General features: G+C 42.5%; 1 protein-coding gene across 1 annotated transcript in view; it reads right to left on the bottom strand.

The window, feature by feature from the left end:
- Positions 1 to 235: 235 nt before the first annotated feature.
- Positions 236 to 23738, bottom strand: part of adamts15a (ADAM metallopeptidase with thrombospondin type 1 motif, 15a) — a 34499-nt gene continuing 10996 nt past the window's right edge. Inside the window, exons 4-8 of the mRNA XM_021618976.2 lie at positions 8102 to 8388; positions 7559 to 7736; positions 7093 to 7268; positions 3620 to 3795; positions 236 to 3402 (exon numbers count right to left, since the gene is read on the bottom strand). Of these exons, the coding sequence (XP_021474651.2) occupies positions 2601 to 3402; positions 3620 to 3795; positions 7093 to 7268; positions 7559 to 7736; positions 8102 to 8388 (1619 nt within the window). The 3' untranslated portion in view covers positions 236 to 2600. The remainder of the gene's footprint in view (positions 3403 to 3619; positions 3796 to 7092; positions 7269 to 7558; positions 7737 to 8101; positions 8389 to 23738) is intronic.

Here is a 23738-nt window from a genome sequence, read left to right on the forward strand (position 1 = left end):
TGATGACATAATCCTGTGGTTTAAATTTTACCCCCAAAACAACAGTTTACATTGATTACTTTTTCAAATCTAATGTATTTTTCACATAGATTCCATGTCACAAAACATTGACAAATTACATTGAGTCAACCAGTTTGTACCCAGTGGGAAGCTTTTTCATTTATCGTTGGCAACAAGCCTGAGGACGACTGTGAGAACCAAAGATATTTTGAAGAGGGGAAAAGGGGGAGTGAACAGATGTGTAAATGTTTTTATTTGGAATAAATATCTTGATGTCAAATACAATTTAAAAAATTGCCAGCGTAGATAAACCCCCCCCAAAAAAACATGAAAAAGTATTTACAATACTTATTTTGCGCAAAGCGGAATGGATGTATACATAGTATACAAAGACAGCCCATGCAAGGACATGACATTGCACTCTTTTGCTGTACAAAGTGCAAAAGATAAATGACAAATAAAATATTCCAAGTAATACAGGAACCATCGGGTAGATGGACAATGTGGTCCCTCTGAAGAACCAAAACAAGAAGCATATAATGGATTACAGGGGGTTTCATTAACTGTGTACAAAGAACAGCTTGCCTCTCGCCTTAGGGCTCCGGCTGTGGACAGGATGGAACAGAGAGCTCCAACAGAACACACATTCTGTCAGTCTCAGAAAGATTAGGACATTTTTCTATACCAGTTTGATGATTTAATTTCAACGATAATAACTTGGCTATTGCAACTAAGCCAAACACTTTGACAGGATTTCAGAAGCTGCACCGCTGGCTCAACAATTGGAATGATAAGGGCAACAATGAACACACAATCAAACCCAGTGATAAAGATGCTTACATGCTTGCTATGTCCTAGTACAAGTTCAAATACTGCATCTATACTAGCACACTACTTGGAAGAATGCATGCCCGACACCCACTGCTTAATTCCTGGTGGTCTGCCAGTGCAGATATTGGAACACACTGTCTGTCCATGTGCATGTGTGGAGGGGACGGTGGGGAAAGGGAGAATGAAAGGGGAAAGGTATCTGCAAGTTAGCATTTCGTTGGACGGTGTACACTGAGTGTACAAAACATCATGAACACCTGCTCTTTCCATGACATAGACTGGCCAGGGGAATCTAGGTGAAAGCTATGATCCCTTATTGATTTAACTTGTTAAATCCACTTCAATCCGTGTAGAGGGAGGGAGAATCAAACAGGCTTAGTCAACATCAGTCTCTGCTAAACTGAACTGAACAACGTGGTAACGGCCGGTGAAGTCAGGGGCTGGGGGCGCAGCCTAACGTAGAGGATGATGACATCGCTGAAAGCTCTCTCTCTCTCGCTAACACACTGGTGTGGTGGTGACAGAGTGCAGACTACTACAGAGGCGTCGGTAGCGAGTTTCCTTTTTCCTGTCCCAGTTCGCTTCTAGGGACTGACTACACTACTGTATGGGGCTTTTTCTAAAGCAGCCAATAGGACGATTTTTGCATCTATTTCTGTAACAGTTTCCGTTACTGAAGTTCTGCTGTCTGTCAAAGTTCTGTAGAAAGTTAATGTCTTATGCTGCATCCAAGGACAGGTTTATTTCTGCTCTTCTGTATTGTTTGCAAGAGGAACACAAGGGAAACAGATATGATATCCCCATTGCACTACCCCTTTTTGTCATTACTAAAAAAACGTGTAGGCATATTTTCATGTCGTGGAGGATCAGAACACCATAGGAAAACAATTATTTTCATGGATCACGGAACAGACATCCTATCATCACATTCTATGCTTCCCAAATTAATTCCTAATAAGAACATGTGAATTCTAGAACCAGGTGTGGAATAATTACCATGATACTGTATCTACTGGTAATATCCGGTGCAATAATACTCAGTACAATGCTCTGTATAGTACAACCATTTCTCCTGATTCTTATTCTACCTCTGGACGTAAAGGGGATACAATAAGTATTTTTGCAGTATAAAGTATTCTCATGCAGTACAAGGGCATTATGATCTTGGTCCAGTTAGCAGATGGTTTTTCCATACTGTATGTTTTCTTTATATTTTCCCACAATGTCTGGCTTCAGGATAAGTAGGTGAGAAAGCTGTGTGGACAGTTGGCTCGCAAGCAACTTAGAGTTCTGCTATGTCCCACAGAACCTGAACTTTACAACACCAGAGAGGGACAAGATGGTGCATTGGTTCCAGATTCATCAGGTCAACTGGATGGATTGCTGGTATATGGACATTCTAGAATACAATCTAGAATACATTGGGATTGTAACAAAAAATACAAACAACACCAACTGTTTCTGTAATATTGGCTCTTCAAAAGTGTTACCGGTAACCAACTAACCAATGACCTAAAGATTACAGCACAGTTCCCTCTCAGTCTCTCTGTCTTTCCAACAACATTGGGTCCTTCATTCTTCACATTTGTCCCATTCTGCAGGCAGATGCCAGATACACCAGAAACAAAGTTCAGGATCATTTTTGGGATTGTTTATTCTTGTTGGTTTTGTCTTTTCTTTGTCAAATGCATTTTTGAAAAACACACCAGTCCATTGAGGAGGGATAGTACTGTAGACTAGGAGGCAACAAAAGGAGGGTTCATGGTGTGTTAACAGGGCTTTAGGTGACAGAAGTCCAGTTCCTGTGGCTTACGTTTCCCCGCACTGCAGTGGTCCCGGGGCAGCTGCAACCCCGTCTGCGTGGTACAGCGCAGCGGCCGCCTCTTGAAGCCTTTCCCGCAACTCCTGGAGCAGGGCGACCACTCCCCAATCTCCCACACCGGACAAGGGTCCCCACACACCCTGGTAGCCGAGGGCCTCACGATGGAGTCACAGTCCAGCCCTGGCTCTCCGTCCTGCCCCAGGCACTGCACCAGCCTCCCTTGCACCCCTCTCCCACACGTCACCGAACACTCGTCCCACATGGCCGCAGACCACTTACCTGGAATGGGTCCCTCAATACTGTATGAGGACTTCTTCAGGAGATCCCCTCCTTCTCCTCCCTTCTGCCCCCCGCCCACGTCCTCTGCTAGAACACTGTTATGTGACCTCGCCCGTTCCTCTTTCTTCTTGTCCTTGCTCTCGCGGGCTAGGTAGAAGGAGTAGCGGATGCGGGGAGGGGTCATTTGACCGACAGACAGGACCTCCACAGTGAGGGCCTCGCGGAGCGGCTTCACAGCCAGCAAGGTCTCTGCCAGGCCGGCCGTACCGCTGTACCTCAGCAGGCTACCCTTCACGATGATGTCCCTCTCCACGGCAGAAACCACGTAGTTCCCGTTAAGCAGGTACTGACCCTGGCTGTTCTTCACCGCCAGGTAGTTGTCATCACTCACCAGGCCCTTGTAGCCGCGCTGCCGTACGTCTATGTTGGATGCCCCCACCGGAAGCATAACCACAAAGTTGTAACCGTGTCTTTGGGGGAAAATAGAATACATTCATAAATCAGTAAAACCACTGTTATTAAACTGTTACAGTAATGTTAACAAAACCATTCCTTTTACATGGAATTCATCCAATCCATTCCTGTTATAGGAATTTGTGTCACTTGTAAACAATGACGACTTCCATGCAATACAAGATGGTTCTCTAAACACCTATGAGAAATTGCATAAATGGTCCGAGAACTCACATGGGTTTGGTGAAGAGTCCTGACACCTTCTTGCAGCTCTTGTTGTCACCTCCACAGGTGCCACACTTGTCAAACTTCTTGTTGGAGCCCAGCTTGCCGTCACAACCAGCCTTGATACACTTCCCCTGGACACACACTGCTGAGGAGTCTGGAGAACATGGGGTCCCATCCACCACCTGGCATACAGAGATAGATATATTTTATTACTCAACAAATGTTATGCAACATCAATAGCGGCAGGTAGCCTAGTGGTTTGAGCGTTGGACTAGTAACCAAAAGGTTGCAAGATCGAATACCTAAGCTGACAAGGTAAAAATATGTCGTTTTGCCCCAGTCAACCCACTGTTCTTAGGCTGTCATGTTAATAAGAATTTGTTCTTAACTGAATTGCCTAGTTAAATAAAGGTAAAATAATAAATAAATAAAATTAAGTTCTGGGCTCTGAGATTAGTGTACATAACATACACAAACTATACATGCAAAATACCACACCTGAGGGGTATTTGAACGAAGCAGGTTTGAGGAGTTAGCGAGATAACTTTGGTCAACTCAGGATAACTGGTCATACGAAAGTGGAAAACCTTTTAGCCAGGTAAATTTCTATGCCCACGAATTCTTCAGAACTAACCTGCACCGGGCAGGCTAACTCCCGGAAAACTTACCCTGAGTGAAATGACTGAGCCGCGAGTTGAGGACCAAATGCAATCAGATTCTGTCCCTGTTGTAAAGATTGCGTCATCATTCCCTTCATTTGAGGAAGACGACTGATTAAATACTGTATTATTCAATAGTTTTTTTGCGTGTTAAAAAAAACAGTAATGTTAAAATATCACATTGCACATTTAGTAAGAACACAATTAATTTAAAACATCACGCAACGTAACCCTTTTGTATGACTTAATAAAGAAATAAAAAATATCGATAGGAGTGGGGGAAAAATGATTGTGTGTTGATAAATAAGCACACCAAAGCACACAAAAGACGGCATTAACAATAAGTAATACAAAATAAAAAGTCTATTTCACACCATCAAAAAATCATTTTGATTTCGGCACAAATGAAAATGTGGCACTGACTCGCACATAGATTGATATTTCAGCATTGTCTCAATGAAGAGTTTGTTGTTCGACTTGCCAAGTGCGACATGCACGTGCAGTTAAACGCCTGCTAGAGTTAGCGGCAGGCGGACGAGCAATATCCACTGTCATAGTATGGATGAACCCTGAGCTGGAAAGCGAAGCTAACTGAAGCTGGTTAGCTTTAGAAAACCCTAAGTAGATGTAGCTTGTTTTGTGGGATACCCCTCTGTTCTGTCCTACTGTGATCATTTTAGACACGCTTAGACTGAGCAAAATATGTAGTTTTACATACAGCCTTATAGTTGGTTCTCACACCCTGAACATGACCCTACTAACGCATGATCAGCCTGTCTGGAGTGGAAGCAGTCGACCAGGTCAGTATGCTCAACAGTCTGTGTCGGCAGAGTCGGGACCATGGTGGAATATGTAGCTGATAACTCAACATGGTGTCTGTGAGTACTGCCTCAACTGAACTCAACTGCCTTTTTCCCATGACCCGGTCAAAACTGGGACCCAATTGAAGTCCCAATTTTTTAACCCTCCTGGTGTGTTCCGATCGAATTGGACCGATTTACAAGTATTCTCTCTGACAAATATAGTTAATTTAATCTTGTTGTCATAAGATTCCATGACTTTGTCCACACAGGGCATCTGAACACACAAAATACATTTAGATAATTTTCATAACATTTTGGGTGTTTTATTTAACTTTTGTACACCTGTGGTGTTCCTAGTCAAAAATTACCGATCATTATAAATGAATGGGTGAGACTACAATTACTGTATAAAATTGAGTGGCAACCCCAACGGGAACCTTTCCCCAATAGAATCTTTCTGCCACTGGAACCACACCTGTTGGCATTCTCACAAACATTCACAACATTGTTTCAATAATATATATAACTTTTCTCGCAGCTCTAGTATATGAAACCTTTTTGAGGCCTTGCTCACAATTCATTCTGTGGCAGCACAATGACCAAACGATATACTGTATGTGAGGCTCTTGATCATATATTTGGTCATGACACTGGTGAGGAAGAGAGAGGCCTTGTTAAACTTTGACACAAAGTAGTCTGTGATAAATAGCACAATATGTTTCATCTGAGTATTTGTTAGAGTCAAAATAATCCATACATTATGCTTTTTTTACTCAAAAACTAGTTGTGTGAGCTCAGGTCAATGAGGCCTACAGGCCTTGTAATGTTCACAATAACTTAAGTTGATAAAAAGATCTAACACAACATTAGGTGATAACATTAGCTATAATGGGGTGGTCATTTTGGACAGGGAACACAGAATTAATTAACATGAAACGAACACAACAGGAGGGTTAAATAAACATACTTGTTCTCAGAAACTCTGTTCCAGTATTGACCAGTAAGAGCTCTTACCCCTTCATGTCTCTCTGCATATCTGAAAGCCTGATAGTGTGACGGCAATGTGAAGTGGAGTTTGTGGACTGTGGAACCCGCAACTCCATGCCGTGACTGAGGCTCCTGCTCTGTCTCACTCCACACCACTCTATCTGAACAAGATAAGCCTTGTCTCCATGCCCTCCTTCTCTCTCTACATTCCCTCCTCATTCCTTTCTTCTTAGACGCTGCTCTCTTAGGTCAGTTCATCTGCATGTACGTGTGTGTGTGTGTGGGGGGGGGGGGGGGGGGGGGGGGGGTTGTCACATCATCTCATAATGCTTGACTGCCTGCAATTGTTCTTTTCATGTCTTTACTACTGATACTGTACTGTAACATCTGCAATACCAGTAAAACATTATGCTTTAGTAATTCTGGACAAAAACATATCTCAGGTGGTCTGGCCATGTGTAGGAGAGGTCTTCACGGATATACCCTAACCCGATTACCCGAGATCCGACACGATATTCGAACAGGTCAGATATTCTGTAGTTGACCCTTGGATCCCGGGTTTGATCACGCTCGGTCGCCAGGGATTTCGGATCTGTCTGACAATATGTGAAATACCGACCAGATCCAAAACTGTATTTGAAGAAGAAAATATCCTGATGAAAATAAATATTCCCCATGAATCACGTTTGCTACACATGGCAGTTGTCAAAAGCATGAATCTCTCTCCTCTGCCTGTCTGCCTCTTTCTCTGACTGGCTTGATCTCTCACTGTAGAGGACATGCTACATTGTTTCAACTGGGCCCTCCCAAGGGGGAAGTGTTCAGGTAGCATATTCCATGATGTTTCCACTGGAGATATGAAATCAGCAATATGTTGTTATTTCATACCAAGGCGCAGTGGTTACTTACGCCTATCGAGAAGGAGAGTGTTGGAAAGATCTTTCAAACCCAGTGAGGAACTACTGCTTACATTTACACACAGACCAGGTACTTTTTTATGTGTTATTTTTATGCGTGGCTGCTAACTAACCTTGGGTGCAAGAACGTAGAAGTATCCAGTGCCGTTGGCCCTGCAAATGAGCTTGCACTTGTCCTTGGGGGAGACCCCGGAGTACTTGGGGACCCAGACCACCGAGGGGGTAAGCCGGTTGGTGTTGAGGCTGAACCCGTTAAATGCCTCACACTGCTCCTCGCGGTAGCTTTTACCTAAGACAGGGAGAGAGAGGTCAGATGTTAGAGGTGAGGAACAACCATACAGTCATGTTGATTTAATGTGTACTGTCCCAGTAAAACAAAATGTAACAAAGTAAAAGTAATAGAGTAAAGTAGTTATAGGTTTTGAGAGATGACCTGGCAGGGATCACCTCTCTTGAAGCAAGGTACAACATGTTGCCATGGTCCGGAAGAAGTGGAGTGAGCTCATTGACCTTACAAAATGTCCCAAAGGGAATAGAGAGGATTAAGTAATTAAATATAGGTCTTGGGCCGACTCTTACCTGTGTCAGAGCAGGGGTTCAGGCTACAGGAGCGGTACTTGACCCGGACCCCTTGGCAGTATTTGCCCCCGTTGGAGGGCACTGGGTTGTTACACTCCCTCTTGGCCAGTTGGACACCCCCGCCACACGTACGGGAGCAGGAGCCAAACGAACCCCACCTCCCCCACCGCCCGTCCACCTAGGGTGAAGTTATAACAGGTTATTATACGGCTATAACAGTTATTAAAGTGTTATTACATGGTTCTTATAAGCGATATGACAACATGGCCTATGTCAGTGGCCAATGCTCCAGCGTGAGTAAAATACCTAAATAAGTATGTTTGACAACATGGGGCTTGCGTCATTCACACCACAGTGGAAGGGCATTCACATCTCTACTGACATGACATATCTCACACTGGTGTGAGAATTGCTTGAAAGCTTGAAGTGTTTGAAGTGTGTTGACGTGTGTTGGACGAGCGAGTGTGTGTGTGTATGTGTGTGTGTGTGTGTGCGTGCCTGCCCACCTGCATGTGCATGCATGTGCATATCTCACAGCCTTACCTTAGTCTTGTGTATATCCATCTTATCCATGCAGACGCCCCTCATACACAACTTTCCATCCCCACAGGCGGTGCCATCAGCCCAGGGGAAGTGACGTGTCTGACACACCAGCTGGCCCCGGGACTTCCCTGTACACCAGAGCCGACCACAGGGCGGCTGCATGAAGGGACAGGGCTTGGAGCCATCTCCGAAGGCCAGCTCACACTGCCGGTCCAGGCTGTAGGAGGATCCAGGGAGGACTTCAGGCAGGGCCAGAGGCTTCAGGGGCTGATCCAGCAGACACTCACCTAGTGAACAGAGAGAGAGAAATACAGGCCATGAGTTACACAGCTACACCAACAGAGGTTTTTTTACTCCAACTCTTAGTAAGGCTGAGCTTACTGTATTTCAAGTGCCTTCAATTCAAGTGTTTAACTGCTCTGTCTTTTTGCATCCTTTCTCTATTTTTCTGTAGTGAAACACTTTGCACGTGAGGATTAGGATTTTCAAAAGTTTGTGTGAGTAGGTACGTGTGTATCTCTGCGTGTGTGCACGTGTGTGCAGATTAAACAAGTGCACAGCCTCTCAGCCAGTCACCCAGTTGTGACCCTGTGACGTCGACCCCTTTGAAGACGGCGCTTCAGAAACTGCTGATGGTTCATTACACTTAGCTGTTAAAGACCAAACACACACACAGGAGGTGATACGTCTACCTCCTAAAACATACACACGCAATTTCTTGACTCGGCCAAGTCTAGTTTAACCCATTAGTGTGCTGTTCCATAGACGTCTGCCTAGTGTCTGCCTAATGTCTGCCTCTGCCCTGCTGAGTAGAGTAACGATCACACACACACACAAGCACACAGACATGCACACACACATGTGAACGCACAGACATATACAGAGACACATGACCACACACACACACAAACAGATATATGCAAATTCATTGACCTAAGGCTAGGGTTGCAAAGGGTCGGAATCTTTCTGGTGAAATAGCAGCTTACAGCAAAGTGTGTTTAAATGATTTCCAACTTGTTAACAATTTCTGCTAGTTAGTTTTTGCTACCATGTGGGTTTTAGCTTGCTAACTGAGGAGTGTGCTAACTGCTAACTGAGGAGTGTGTTAATTCACCTGTTTCCATACATCCCATTCATTTTAAAACATTTATCTTACAAAGCAGTTGTTTAATCTAACTGCTGAACTATTTATCTATACATGGAATTGTATTTGTTGTTTTTTTTACTCATTTTTTTCTAATCTTTACAGGAAAATCCACAGGCACTATCTGATTGATGTGTGGAGACATTTCACTGCAGCTAATGTAGAAGGAAAAGCTGTGTACATTTGCAAATACTGTGCCAAATCATATGTGAAGAATGCAACAAAGATGCAGAATCATCTGGTGAAGTGCATAAAGTTCCCTCAGCGCTCACAACAAGCAACCTCTGACAAAAGTCCCTCTACTTATATTTGAAGGGGAAATTATGAATCGGACATCTTATCGATAGCAACAGCTCATGGTCCTCCTGGAATCAGATATTTTTTTGACTCAATGGAGGAATGTAGTCAGAGAAATGCTGATGAATGTCTTGCTCGAGATGTGTATGCAACTGGTTCACCTCTGATACTCACAGGCAATGTGTATTGGAAGAGATTTCTGAATGTTCTTCGCCCAGCATACACCCCTCCAACCAGACATGCTTTATCCACTCATTTGCTGACTTCAACAGAGTTCAAGTGAAGGTCAAGCAAATCATAGAGAAAGCAAACTGTATTGCATTCATCTCTGATAGGTGGTTGAATGTTCGTGGGCAAGGAATAATTAACTACATCATCTCCACCCCTCAACCAGTATTCTACAAGAGCACAGACACAAGGTACAACAGACACACCGGTCTCTACATAGCAGATGAGCTGAAGGCAGTCATCAATGACCTTGGACCACAGAAGGTATTTGCACAGGTGACAGACAATGCTGCGAACATGAAGGCTGCTTGGTCTAGAGAGGAGGAGTCCTACCCTCACATCATACCCATTCGCTGTGCTGCTCATGTATTGAATCTGCTCCTCAAGGACATCATGGCACTGAAAACAATGGATACACTCTACAAGAGAACCAAGGAAATAATTAGGTATGTGAAGGGTCATCAATTAGAGCAGCAATCTACCTCACTAAGCAAAGTGAGAAGAATAAGAGCACCACATTGAAGCTTCCCAGCAACACCCATTGGGGTGAAGTTGTCATCATGTTTGACAGTCTCCTGGAGGGGAAAGAGTATCTCCAAGAAATGGCCATATCACAGTCTGCCGATATGGACAGCCCCATCAAGAGGATCCTCCTGGATGATATATTTTGGGAGAGAGTGGTAAGCAGCCTGAAACTCCTGAAACCTATAGCAGTAGCCATTGCACGGATTGAGGGAGACAATGCCATCCTGTCTGATGTTCAGACTCTACTTGCAGATGTAAGAGAAGAAATCCATACTGCCCTGCCCACTTCACTGTTGCTCCAAGCAGAGGACACTGCTGTTCTGAAATACATCAAAAAGCGTGACGACTTCTGCCTGAAGCCCATGCACGCCACAGCGTACATGTTGGACCCCAAGTTTACTGGTTAAAGCATCCTGTCTGGTGCAGAGATCAACAAGGCCTATGGTGTCATCACTACCGTGTCTCGCCACCTTTGCCTGGATAAGGGCAAGGTTCTTGGCAGTCTGGCGAAGTACACTTCCAAACAAGGGCTTTGGGATGGAGATGCAATATAGCAGTCGTGCCAACATATCTCATCAGCCACCTGGTGGAAGGGACTTTATGGATCTGAGGCTCTTTCCCCTGTGGCCTCCATCATCCTCCAAATCCTACCAACATCAGTCGCCTCAGAGCACAACTGGTTCTTGTTTGGGAACACACACACCAAAGCACGCAACAGGCTGACCAACACAAGGGTTGAACAATTGGTGGCCATCCAGGCAAATTTGAGGCTTTTTGAGCCTGACAATGAGCCATCCTCGACAAAGTTGGAAAGTGACAGTGAAGATGAGGCCTCAGAGTCTGATGTTCAAGAGGTGGACATTGAGGAGGTCCAGGGAGAAGACATGGAAGTCTGAGAGGAAAACAACCAAAGTTTTTGTTTCTAAACTATCATTTTACAGATGTATGTTGAAAACATTTTTGGGAGATGCGATGGATCATTGGGGATCATTCAATATTCCCTTTCTTTTGTTGTTCAGTGAAATCATCCCACGTGTGAAGAGTCAACTAATTTAATTAAAGTCCAATTTGTTTCTTTCTATTGGAAGCATTTATCATTTGCAATTATGTCAACTTATGATAAGGTAAAAGGTTTATGTTTCTGTCTCCATGTGATATGGTAAATATATCCAATACAAAAAAAATCTAAATTTAAATGGTATTAATATTAATGTGCATATATTTCCAATAATTCCCATATATTACCGATAATTCCTATATATTCCCGTTAATTCCCATGGAATCTTTCCACCTCTGAATATTCCCCAAAATGTGCAACCCTACCTAAGACAGCACACCTGAGTGACAAAAGCCCTGCAGAGTGGAGTTACGATAAGAAGAAGAAGCACAGAGCAGAGGGCCTAGCTGTTTCCAGGAAAAGTCTAATAATAACTCAGGTTTGACAGGCCTGTGTTACACAACATCAAAAGGCCAGACTGAATTGGAAGTGTCGGACGGTCTGTGACTTAGCACTCAGTGAGACTCTCCTAACTTCTCAATACACTCAAATCTAATTTTATTTGTCACATGCTTCGTAAACAAAAGGGGCATAATAACAGTGAAAGGCTTACTTACAGGACCTTCCCAACAATGCAGAGAGAAAGATTTAAAAAAAACATATATACAGTGCCTTGCGAAAGTATTCGGCCCCCTTGAACTTTGCGACCTTTTGCCACATTTCAGGCTTCAAACATAAATATATAAAACTGTATTTTTTTGTGAAGAATCAACAACAAGTGGGACACAATCATGAAGTGGAACAACATTTATTGGATATTTCAAACTTTTTTAACAAGTCAAAAACAGAAAAATTGGGCGTGCAAAATTATTCAGCCCCCTTAAGTTAATACTTTGTAGCGCCACCTTTTGCTGCGATTACAGCTGTAAGTCGCTTGGGGTATGTCTCTATCAGTTTTGCACATCGAGAGACTGACATTTTTTCCCATTCCTCCTTGCAAAACAGCTCGAGCTCAGTGAGGTTGGATGGAGAGCATTTGTGAACAGCAGTTTTCAGTTCTTTCCACAGATTCTCGATTGGATTCAGGTCTGGACTTTGACTTGGCCATTCTAACACCTGGATATGTTTATTTTTGAACCATTCCAATGTAGATTTTGCTTTATGTTTTGGATCATTGTCTTGTTGGAAGACAAATCTCCGTCCCAGTCTCAGGTCTTTTGCAGACTCCATCAGGTTTTCTTCCAGAATGATCCTGTATTTGGCTCCATCCATCTTCCCATCAATTTTAACCATCTTCCCTGTCCCTGCTGAAGAAAAGCAGGCCCAAACCATGATGCTGCCACCACCATGTTTGACAGTGGGGATGGTGTGTTCAGCTGTGTTGCTTTTACGCCAAACATAACGTTTTGCATTGTTGCCAAAAAGTTAAATTTTGGTTTCATCTGACCAGAGCACCTTCTTCCACATGTTTGGTGTGTCTCCCAGGTGGCTTGTGGCAAACTTTAAACAACACTTTTTATGGATATCTTTAAGAAATGGCTTTCTTCTTGCCACTCTTCCATAAAGGCCAGATTTGTGCAATATACAACTGATTGTTGTCCTATGGACAGAGTCTCCCACCTCAGCTGTAGATCTCTGCAGTTCATCCAGAGTGATCATGGGCCTCTTGGCTGCATCTCTGATCAGTCTTCTCCTTGTATGAGCTGAAAGTTTAGAGGGACGGCCAGGTCTTGGTAGATTTGCAGTGGTCTGATACTCCTTCCATTTCAATATTATCGCTTGCACAGTGCTCCTTGGGATGTTTAAAGCTTGGGAAATCTTTTTGTATCCAAATCCGGCTTTAAACTTCTTCACAACAGTATCTCGGACCTGCCTGGTGTGTTCCTTGTTCTTCATGTTGCCCTCTGCGCTTTTAACCGACCTCTTAGACTATCACAGTGCAGGTGCATTTATACGGAGACTTGATTACACACAGGTGGATTGTATTTATCATCATTAGTCATTTAGGTCAACATTGGATCATTCAGAGATCCTCACTGAACTACTGGAGAGAGTTTGCTGCACTGAAAGTAAAGGGGCTGAATAATTTTGCACGCCCAATTTTTCCGTTTTTGATTTGTTAAAAAAGTTTGAAATATCCAATAAATGTCGTTCCACTTCATGATTGTGTCCCACTTGTTGTTGATTCTTCACAAAAAAATACAGTTTTATATCTTTATGTTTGAAGCCTGAAATGTGGCAAAAGGTCGCAAAGTTCAAGGGGGCCGAATACTTTCGCAAGGCACTGTATATACATTATCATTCAAAAGTTTGGACACACCTACTCATTCAAGGCTTTTTCTTTATTTCACTATTTTCTACATTGTAGAATAATAGTGAAGACATCAAAACAATGAAATAACACATATGGAATCATGTAGTAACCAAAAAGGTGTTAAACAAAGGTTATAAAGTAGTCACTAGCCTTTCTTGATAATTCCTGCAATACAGCCTGTTCAGAACTTTGGTGAAGGTTTAAACCAGTTTGCAAGTGTTTTATTTCATTCTCTTCAGCCATTTTCTTTGGCCAAATGAAGTTCCAAATGCAATGTTGTGTTTGCTGTGATATTTTCCCTTTACCAATAACTTGACTTATGATATTACATTACCTTAAGTTTAGAAACGGTTTTGACAGTTTGGTGTGGTGTGATATGAAGGCAGTGTGAACTGGCACTCCAACTGTCTATGACAGTAGAACTTGAGGAAGAACATTTTAGGCCTACCAAAGATTCTCCTATAATCTAACATACAATGCTTATCTTTATTAAAAAATATTAGGATAATACATTTACGAATTTAGCCTCCTATGTCTATATCTGTATAGCAGACGCAGTAGCCTATCTGACAAGGATAAATAAATGCATGTCGGTGTCATAGCATGCCACTGGCATATCTGTATCTCTCTCTCTGGGGCTAGGCCTAAGCATCTCTTCCTTTTACATTTTATTTAAAAATATTAATATCATAGAGTGGATGCATAAGTCTATAGGCCTATATGCATGCAATTCTCTGATGCATTTAGTGCTCAAATCTAACGGCTGAACCGTTAGGTGGACAATAATTATTTTAGGAAAGTAAAACTCAATAAAACCATTTGCTATAGTTTTGCATATGCTACACATTGAATATCAAAACATATAGAATAGTGTTTTTGTCATGGGGGATAAGGGTACCTAAGTATGGTTCTCAATCAGACACAACGATAGACAGCTGTCCCTGATGGAGAACCATACCAGGCCAATACATAGAAATACAAAACATAGAAAAGAGGTCATAGAATGCCCACCCTAGTCACACCCTGGCCTAACCAAAATAGAGAATAAAAAGTCTCTCTATGGCCAGGGCGTGACATTTGGCCAATAGCCCTAGGTTTTTGATGCCGCTGGCTGCGTGTGTGGATGCCCTAATGGGTTACTCCCCAATGCACATAGATGACCAATACATTTTTCAAATGAAAATGAAAATCGTCACTTGTCCAGCGCAGAGTTTCTGTTAGAAGGTAATAGCCGGCTTTTGGACGATAAAAACAATAGAAAAGGTGATAAATACAATTAGCACTGGCCAATTGTCCTGGAGAAGAAAAAAAATCACATTGCAAAAATAATCATTTTTAGCCTATTCATTGATGGAAAAACCAGTCAATACATTTGACCGGTCATGCTTATCGGTCTATGGGTTAATTTGCATAATTTTGTGGAATAAAATTGGCATGCAGTGGTTCCTCGATTAAAAGTTGTGTCATACTGCAGCACACCTTGCTGCAGCATTCTATGGCATGTTATTTAATTGTCAGCCATTTTTTATGTTAATGCAAGTTAGTGCTAGTTTGACCACCAGAGGGCAAGTTAGTGCTAGTTTGACCACCGAGGAAAATAAAAACGAAACCCTCAGGGTTTCCTTTAGGATGGAATGGAAAATATTGCACTGTACAACGTGACGGTCGGGAGTAGGCTACAGCATAAGAAGATTGTAGGATTCTAAATTAATATCTAAGGGGCATAACATTTCCGCACCCTAATTGTAGTGTGACCAATACTCCTTTCGCCTATGATAAGCCTACAGTATATCTAAAAAGATATATCTTAAGAATATCATGGAATATAATTGAACATTTTCGTTTCTCCATGCTTGTCTCATAGCAGCGAGAAACGGTGCTGAAATAGACGTCCACAGAGGGAAGGCTATTTATAATGATATTTTGTCGATTTTTTTTAATTTAAAACAACAGTGAGCGATTGTAATCTGAATAAAGGACAAAATATATAGCACTGCTAATGGCCATAACGATGATGTACAACGTAACCATGTGCGTTTGAAAGAGTATTTTCCAGTAAGCAACAATTTGTTTGCCTTCATTAGACAAATTTGTTCCAATATTTCTGTAATTCAGTGATTTATTCTCATAGTAATTCGTTATGGATCCAAAGCTAAATCAACATCTGCATTTTGAAAAAGTATTTTTATCATTATTTTATTAATGAAAGCATAAAGATGCTGATGAGGAAATACAGTACTGTAAAGTATATGCTTTTACATTTGGATAATAAAGCATTTAAAGCATTTTGAAGATATAAGCCACCTGCATTTGTTTATTAGGCCAATGTGCAGTCTGACAAGTAAGCATAGCCTACAATACATACTGTAGTAAACATGGGTAAGTGCCTAATTCCTTACATAAGGGAGAGCAGGCCATGTCCAGACTTTCTCGGTGACCTCAAGTACCTTCAATGATGGCTGTACTAGAGAATGCAGGCACAGGGAGACTGGGGTTCAATTCCCTGACGGGGAGGAAGGAGTAGGCTGTCCTTGTAAATAAGAATTTGTTCTTAACTGATTCCATATGTGTTATTTCATAGTTGTGATGTCTTCACTATTATTCTACAATGTAGAAAATAGTCAAAATAAAGAAACATCCTGGAATGATTAGGTGTGTCAAATTTAGATTGTTACTTGCTTAGTTAATTAGATTAATATTATGGTGTTTCTATTTCAAGAAAAAACAAAAAACCCTCTGGGTTTCCGTTAGGAAGGAATGGAGAATATGGCGCTGTACAACGTGACGGTCGGCAGTACAGTACTTGGCTATTTAGCTAAACAATCCCCATGTCATGTGGACAGGGCACGCGGGAGACCGGGGTTCAATACCCAGACGGGGAGGAAGGAATAGGCTGTTCTTGTAAATAAGAATTTGTTCTTACCTGACTTGCCTAGTTAAATAAAGGTTACACTAACAGCATAACACATCTGCAACCTAATTCTTTATTATAGTCTAACCAATATCCAAACGGAGATTAAGTGAAAATAAAAACCTCAACTGATTTATCAAGACCAGTCCCCATGCTTGTCTCAGAGCAGCGCAAAACGGTGCTAAAATAGTTGTAGGCTTTTGCTTCAAATCCTATATTGCTTCTAACTCCAATATGTTCTTTAAATAAATAAGACCTACACCACTTTAACAGCAAATTACTCAACACTAGTGAGACTCATGTCGCCTACGGTAGGCCTACACTAGATCGAAAAATATGACGTGACTCTCCGCCAATAATTACATATAGAGAGTTGAAGGATTCTAAGTTAAAACTAAAAGCCACCTCATGGGTCTCCTGGTGGCGGCCGGCACAGGTATCAAACCTGCATCTGTAGCAACGCATTTTACAATGTGGGAGCCCCCATCCACTCCGGAGCTCCCATCTACAAAGTATCAAAATACAGAGAGGTGTTGGTTAAGGTATATTGTCCTGCTAATAGCCCATAATGGTAGGCTCAAATAAAAAGTAATAATAAAAAGTAACACAATAAGAATAACAATAACAAGGCTATATACAGGGGGCACTGGTACCAAGTCAGTGTGCAGGGTACAGGCTACTTGAGGTCATCTGTAGGTGGGGGCGAAGTGACTATGCATAGGTAACAAACAAACTGCAAGTAGCAGCAGTGTACAAGATGTAAATTGTCCAGTGGGGATTTTTATGAATTGTTCAGCTGTCTAATGTCTTGGGGGTAGAAGCTGTTGAGTGTTGAGGAGCCTTTTGGTCCTAGACTTGGCGCTCCGGTGCCATTTGCCGTGCTGTAGCAGAGAAAGCGGTCTATAACTTGGGTGACTGGAGTCTCTGCCAATTTAATGGGCTTTCCTCTGACACTGCCTATTATATAGGTCCTGGATGGCAGGCAGTTTAGCCCCAGTGATGTACTGTGCTGTACACACTACCCTCTGTAGTGCCTTGCGTTCGGAAGCCGAGCAGTTGCCGTACCAGGCAGTGATGCAACCAGTCAGGATGTTCTCGAAGTTGCAGCTGTAGAACCTTTTGAGGATCTGAGGACCAATGCCAAATATGTTCAGTTTCCTGAGGGGGAATAGGCTTTGCCGTGCCCTCTTCAAGACTGTCTTGGTGTGTTTGGACCATTCTAGTTTGTTGGTGATGTGGACACCAACGAACTTGAAGCTCTCAACCTGCTCCACTACAGCCCCTTCGATGAGAATAGGGGCGCCCCACCCTCCTTTTCCTGTAGTCCACAATCATCTCCTTAGTCTTGGTTAAGTTGAGGGATAGACTGTTATTCTGGCACCACCCAGCCAGGTCTCTGACCGCCTCCCTATAGGCTGTCTAGTCGTTGTCGATGATCAGGCCTACCACTGTTGTGTCGTCTGCAAACTTAATGATGGTGTTGGAGTCGTGCCTGGCCACGCAGTCATGGGTGAACAAGGAGTACAGGAGGGGACTGAGCACGCACTCGAGGGGCTCCAGTGATGAGGATCAGCGTGGCAGATGTGTTTCTACCTACCCTCACCACCTGGGGCGGCCCGTTAGGAAGTCCAGGATCCAGTTGCAGACAGAGGTGTTTAGTGCTAGGATCTTAGCTTAGTGATGAGCTTTGAGGGTACTATGGTGTTGAACACTGAGCTGTAGTCAATTAATAGCATTCTTACGTAGGTGTTCCTTTTGTCCAGGTGGGAAAGGACAGTGTGGAGTGCAACTTGGAGTGGGTCTAGGGTTTCTGGGATAATGGTGTTAATGTGAGCCATTACCAGCCTTTCAAAGCACTTCATGGCTACGGATGTGAGTGCTACGGGTCTGTAGTCATTTAAGCAGGTTGCCTTAGTGTTCTTGGGCAGAGGGACTATGGTGGTCTGCTTGAAACAGTGCCATGGAGATTTTCTGCCCATTAAAATAACATAAAATTGAAAGAAGGCCCATTTTATTGCTTCTTTAATCAGAACAACAGTTTTCAGCTGTGCTAACATAATTGCAAAAAGGTTTTCTAATGATCAATTAGCGTTTTAAAATGACAAACTTGGATTAGCTAGCACAACGTGCCATTGGAACACATGAGTAATGGTTGCTGATAATGGGCCTCTGTACACCTACGTAGATATTCCATTTAAAAAAATCCAGCTACAATAGTCATTTACAACATTAACAATGTCTACACTGTATTTCCAATCAATTTGATGTTATTTTAATGGACAAAAAATTTGCTTTTCTTTCAAAAACAAGGACATTTCTAGGTGACCCCAAACTTTTGAACGGTAGTGTATATTTGTTATGTAGGGTATCTTATTTATCACACGCGCACAGCTTTTATAAGCCCAATCGTTGCTCAATAATTTGAAATGCAATCGCATGTTGAAAATCATTTTTCTGGCCACGATTAAAAACAGCAACAGAAAAATCTCATCTTGTAATTGTAGCGCGATTCCCTTTTGCCTTTCAAATGCATAGGCAATGGAAGGTAGGCTTCATCAGCGCGCCACACAACACTTTGCAATGTGCTGGAGGCAATACACATTTTGAAAAAGTATAGCTATTTGTTTGAAACCTGAAAGTTTTACTACATATTGTACTTTGCTTCAAGGTAGTCCCGGCAAAATCCGACCATATCTGTATAGGCAATTATATTATAAAGACTTCCATATGCCATTGAAACCAGTAGCCTATTTTTCTCATGTTCTATTGGTTTTCAACTTTCTTTAATTGTCCAGTAACCAAAGAAACAGTCCTAGTCATATTAGCAACCCATGCTAGTTGTTGCATCTTTAGATCTCCCCTCTTTCTAAATTTCGAAAGGATATTTTCATATCTGTCACTTTGACAATGGTATTTTCATGCTAATTGCATTATGAAACGAACATTCACGCGTAGCCTACTGTCTTGTGCACATTGTTGCGCTTATAATGTGAAGACACAGACTAATAGTGCATCAACATTTTCTGATCTGTTGCATCAGACTCATTGATTTTTGTATTTTTTTATGTAGCCTAGGCCCAGTGTTGTGTTCGAGACCACCTAAAGCGAGACAAATTCAAGACCAAGACCGGAGAAAATTGAGTCCTGAGTCAAGACCAAGACCGGAGGGAGGTCGAGTCTGAGTTGACACCGAGACCGGGAGAGGGACAAGCAGGTTCGAGACCAATTCAATTCCAAGAACATAAAAAAGCGAGTCCCATTCAAGACCATAATTGGAATTATTTGTCCAGTATTTCTGCATATTTCAGAAGAACATATGGATTCTATAGACATTCAGAATGGTAAACAAATGCATGCTGAGGGCAATTATTACTAACCCAAACACAGCGGGGAACAATGAGGACCTTCTACGCCTTCAGAGGGCTAAGGATTTCTAATATAATAAAAACAACAATAATTACAATTGTATTATTATTTTCAATCATGTTCTGATTTAATCTCTTCAGTTCAGATTTAGTCTTTGGTGAGATAAATCTACCTAGCTAATTCAGCCATTAGCTAGGCCATGGGAAGCTGGATAGAAGGCACATGCCATTCAACTGTATTAGGGCAACATTTGGGAGTGACAGTGGAATTGTCACGTTCTGACCTTTATTTCCTTTGTTTTGTATTTATTTAGTATGGTCAGGGCGTGAGTTGGGTGGGCAGTCTATGTTTGTTTTTCTATGATTTGGGTATTTCTATGTTTCGGCCTAGTATGGTTCTCAATCAGAGGCAGGTGTCATTAGTTGTCTCTGATTGAGAATCATACTTAGGTAGCCTTGGTTTCACTGTGTGTTTGTGGGTGATCTGTTCCTGTCTCTGTGTTTGCACCAGATAGGACTGTTTAGGTTTTCACTTTTCTTGTTTTGTTTAGTCTGTTCATGTATAGTTGTCTTTATTAAAAACATAAATAACCACCACGCTGCATTTTGGTCCGCTTCTCCTTCACCACAGGAAAACCCTTACAGGAATAAACCAATCACATTTTAATTTGTAATGGGTGGGACAGTTTTTACCAAAAATACGTATGGAAACTTCTGCCTTATCAAAGGCCAACAGATCACTGTGCAATAGCGAGCAGTAGTTTTCCCAGGGTCTAGCTAGCTATCCTTTGTTGTTGGCTAGTTTGCAGCGGCTGCAACAGGTGTTATCGAAGAGGATGTTGTTGCTAATTTGTTAGCTTCTCCCTTTTCAAGAATAACTTTTAACAAGAAGTTAACCTTTAACTGCAGTGGGCTAAATCAGGGTCACACAGAGTGATTCTTAGTAGTCTTAAAAAAAATGCATTTAAAAAAAGTATACACCTCACACATGGTTATGGACTTAAAAAAAAGACACTTATACCATGTCAGATATAGAACTAAAATGTATTCAAATTGTTGTTCGCATCCCAATATTACACTTTATTTACATCACAGAAGACTGAAATATAACAAAACTGTTTGACATAGAAACACTTTATCTTAATTTTATATTTATAATCTTTACTAATTACACAATTATTAAAATTATTAATATCCTTCCACCTTTGAAGGCACTTTTGGTCATTGACTGCAGGGAAGGGTTGTTTCAAATGATTATCATCTGGTGAGTGGAACTGTGTTGTTGTTTTTTTGCTCAATCTGATTGGGTGGGCCTGGCAGGGCCCCAGTGGTTGGGCCTGTGTCCAACCAGGCCCACTCATGCCTATGCCCCTGATGCAAACAGCACATGATAACTGAAATCACAAATAGCCTACTAACCAAGACATCAGACTAACATTTTTTAATACCTGGTTTGCATACCCATTGTTGCCTTAGTTAGCATTTATTGGTAGATATCATAAGTTGAAACGTCTTTCCTACCTACCAGCTGTGGGTGATATTCTTCTGTGAGCTGCTCCATACCAAAACCAGTTAAGAGCTGCGCGCTCTTGCTGCCTGCCTGCAGATGATATTTTGCTGAAACTAGGCTATGTGAGCAGCGTGCATGTGAATATATTTCACGTGTTTTGCAATTGTGTAGGCAGGATTCCACTATTGTATTACATGCTTGATATTGTATACCTCTACTACACTACTTTGTTACACATAACTGGGGATTAAGAAGTGAGTAAATGCAATGCCCACTGAAAGAAAAGTGGGTATACGGCATATACCTGCATTTAAAAACTGGATGGTTTGAGCCCTGACAGCCTTGATATATCAGGCCATATACCACGGGTATGACAAAAACATGTATTTTTACTGCTCTAATTACATTGGTAACCAGTTTATAAAAGCAATAAGGCACCTCGGGGGTTTGTGATATATGGCCAATATACCACGGCTAAGGGCTGTTGAGTCCACCCCCCACCCTGTTGAGTCCACCTGTCTTATTGCTTAAATATCCCCCACTACACCACTGGCTTAAATAGCCCCTGCTATCCATACATTTTTTTTATTCTTCACCTGGGGATCATCTGTTTTACAAAATGTGCACTCTCCTACGTACATGAGTGCGCTGGTATTACCGTTGCTGTCTTTTCAGCATCACCAACCTGTCACACAATGAAGGCCTAGGTCCAATAGGTTCGCCACTGCGCAAACATGTCTATAATAGATATAAAGACTGCAGGAATTAATGTTTCAAGAAAGGAGTGTGTATATTTGGCCTGGCAAAGCGGTTGTATGCGCTTATTAAATGGAGGCTGATAATTATGTGTTTTTTACTCGCTGGTCTCCGCTGACTGAGTACAAATGTCTCTGACAGGACAAGACCGAGACACCAAAAATGTGGTCTCAAGAACGGTCACAGTCTCCAGTATTACAACACTGCCTAGACCTACTGATTGTATGAATTTGGGTTCTATTGTCCAACATGTGTCCCAGTGTCTGCTGGGGTCTTTGACAACTTTTAGGACCTTTCTCCACTGCCTGGTATAGAGGTCCTTGAAGGTCTTAACCTGCTCCACTACAGCCCCGTCGATGTGGATGGGGGCATGATCAGCCCTCCGTTTCCTGTAGTCCACGATCAGCGCTCTTGTCTTGCTGACATTTTTTTCTTTTTTTATTTAACCTTTAACTAGGCAAGGAGAGGTAAGGTTCTCCTGATACCACACTTCCAGGTCACTGACCTCCTCCTTATAGGCTGTCTCATCATCTTTGGTGATCAGAGCTGCCACCGTTGTGTAGTCATCATCAGTAAACTTAATGATGGTGTTGAAGTCATGCATGGCCACGCAGTCATGGGTGAACAGGGAGTACAGGAGGTGACTAAGCACATACCCCTGAGGAGCCCATGTGTTGAGGGTCAGTGTGGCGGTTGTACTGTTGCCTATGCTCATCACCTGCGGGCGGCCTGTCAGGAAGTCCAGGATCAAGTTGCAGAGGGAGGTGTTCAGTCCCAGGGTCCTGAGCTTAGTGATGAGCTTGAAGGGCACCATGGTGTTTTAGTCGATGAACAACATTTGCACATAGGTGTTCCTCTTGTCCAGGTGGGAGAAGGCAGTGTGGAGTGCAATAGAGATTGAATCATCTGTGAATCTGTTGGGGCGGTATGCAAAGTGGGTCCAGGGTGTCTCAGATGATGGTGTTGATGTGAGCCATGCATTTCATGGCTACAGATGTGAGTGCTACGGGGCGATAGTCAATTAGACAGGTTACCTTGGCGTTCTTGGGCACAGGGAATATGGTGGTCTGCATGAAACATGTAGGTATTATAGACTTTGTCAGGGAGAGTTTGAAAATGTCAGTGAAGACACTTGCCAGCTAGTCAGCCCATGCTCTGAGTACACATCCTGGTAATCCGGCCTTGTGAATGTTAATCTGTTTAAAGGAATTACTCATATTGGCTACGGAGAGTGAGATCACACAGCCGTCTGGAACAGCTGGTGCTCTCATGCATGTTTCAGTGTTGCTTGCCTTGAAGCGAGCATAGAAGACGTTTAGCTCATCTGGTAGGCTCGTGTCACGGGGCAGTTCGCGGCTGGTTTTCCCTTTGTAATCCGTGATAGTTTGCAAGCCCTGCCAAGTCCGACGTGCGTCAGAGCCGGCGTAGTAGGATTCGATCTTAGTCTTGTATTGATGCTTTTCCTGTTTGATGGCTCATCAAAGGTTGAAGAGGGATTTCTTATGAGCGTCCGGATAATGTCCCACTCCTTGAAAGCGGCAGCTCTAGCCTTTAGCTCAGTGAGGTCGTACAAGAATCCATGGCATGCCT

This window comes from Oncorhynchus mykiss, chromosome 10 (genome assembly GCF_013265735.2).
Source record: "Oncorhynchus mykiss isolate Arlee chromosome 10, USDA_OmykA_1.1, whole genome shotgun sequence".
Classification (NCBI taxonomy): Eukaryota; Metazoa; Chordata; class Actinopteri; order Salmoniformes; family Salmonidae; genus Oncorhynchus; species Oncorhynchus mykiss.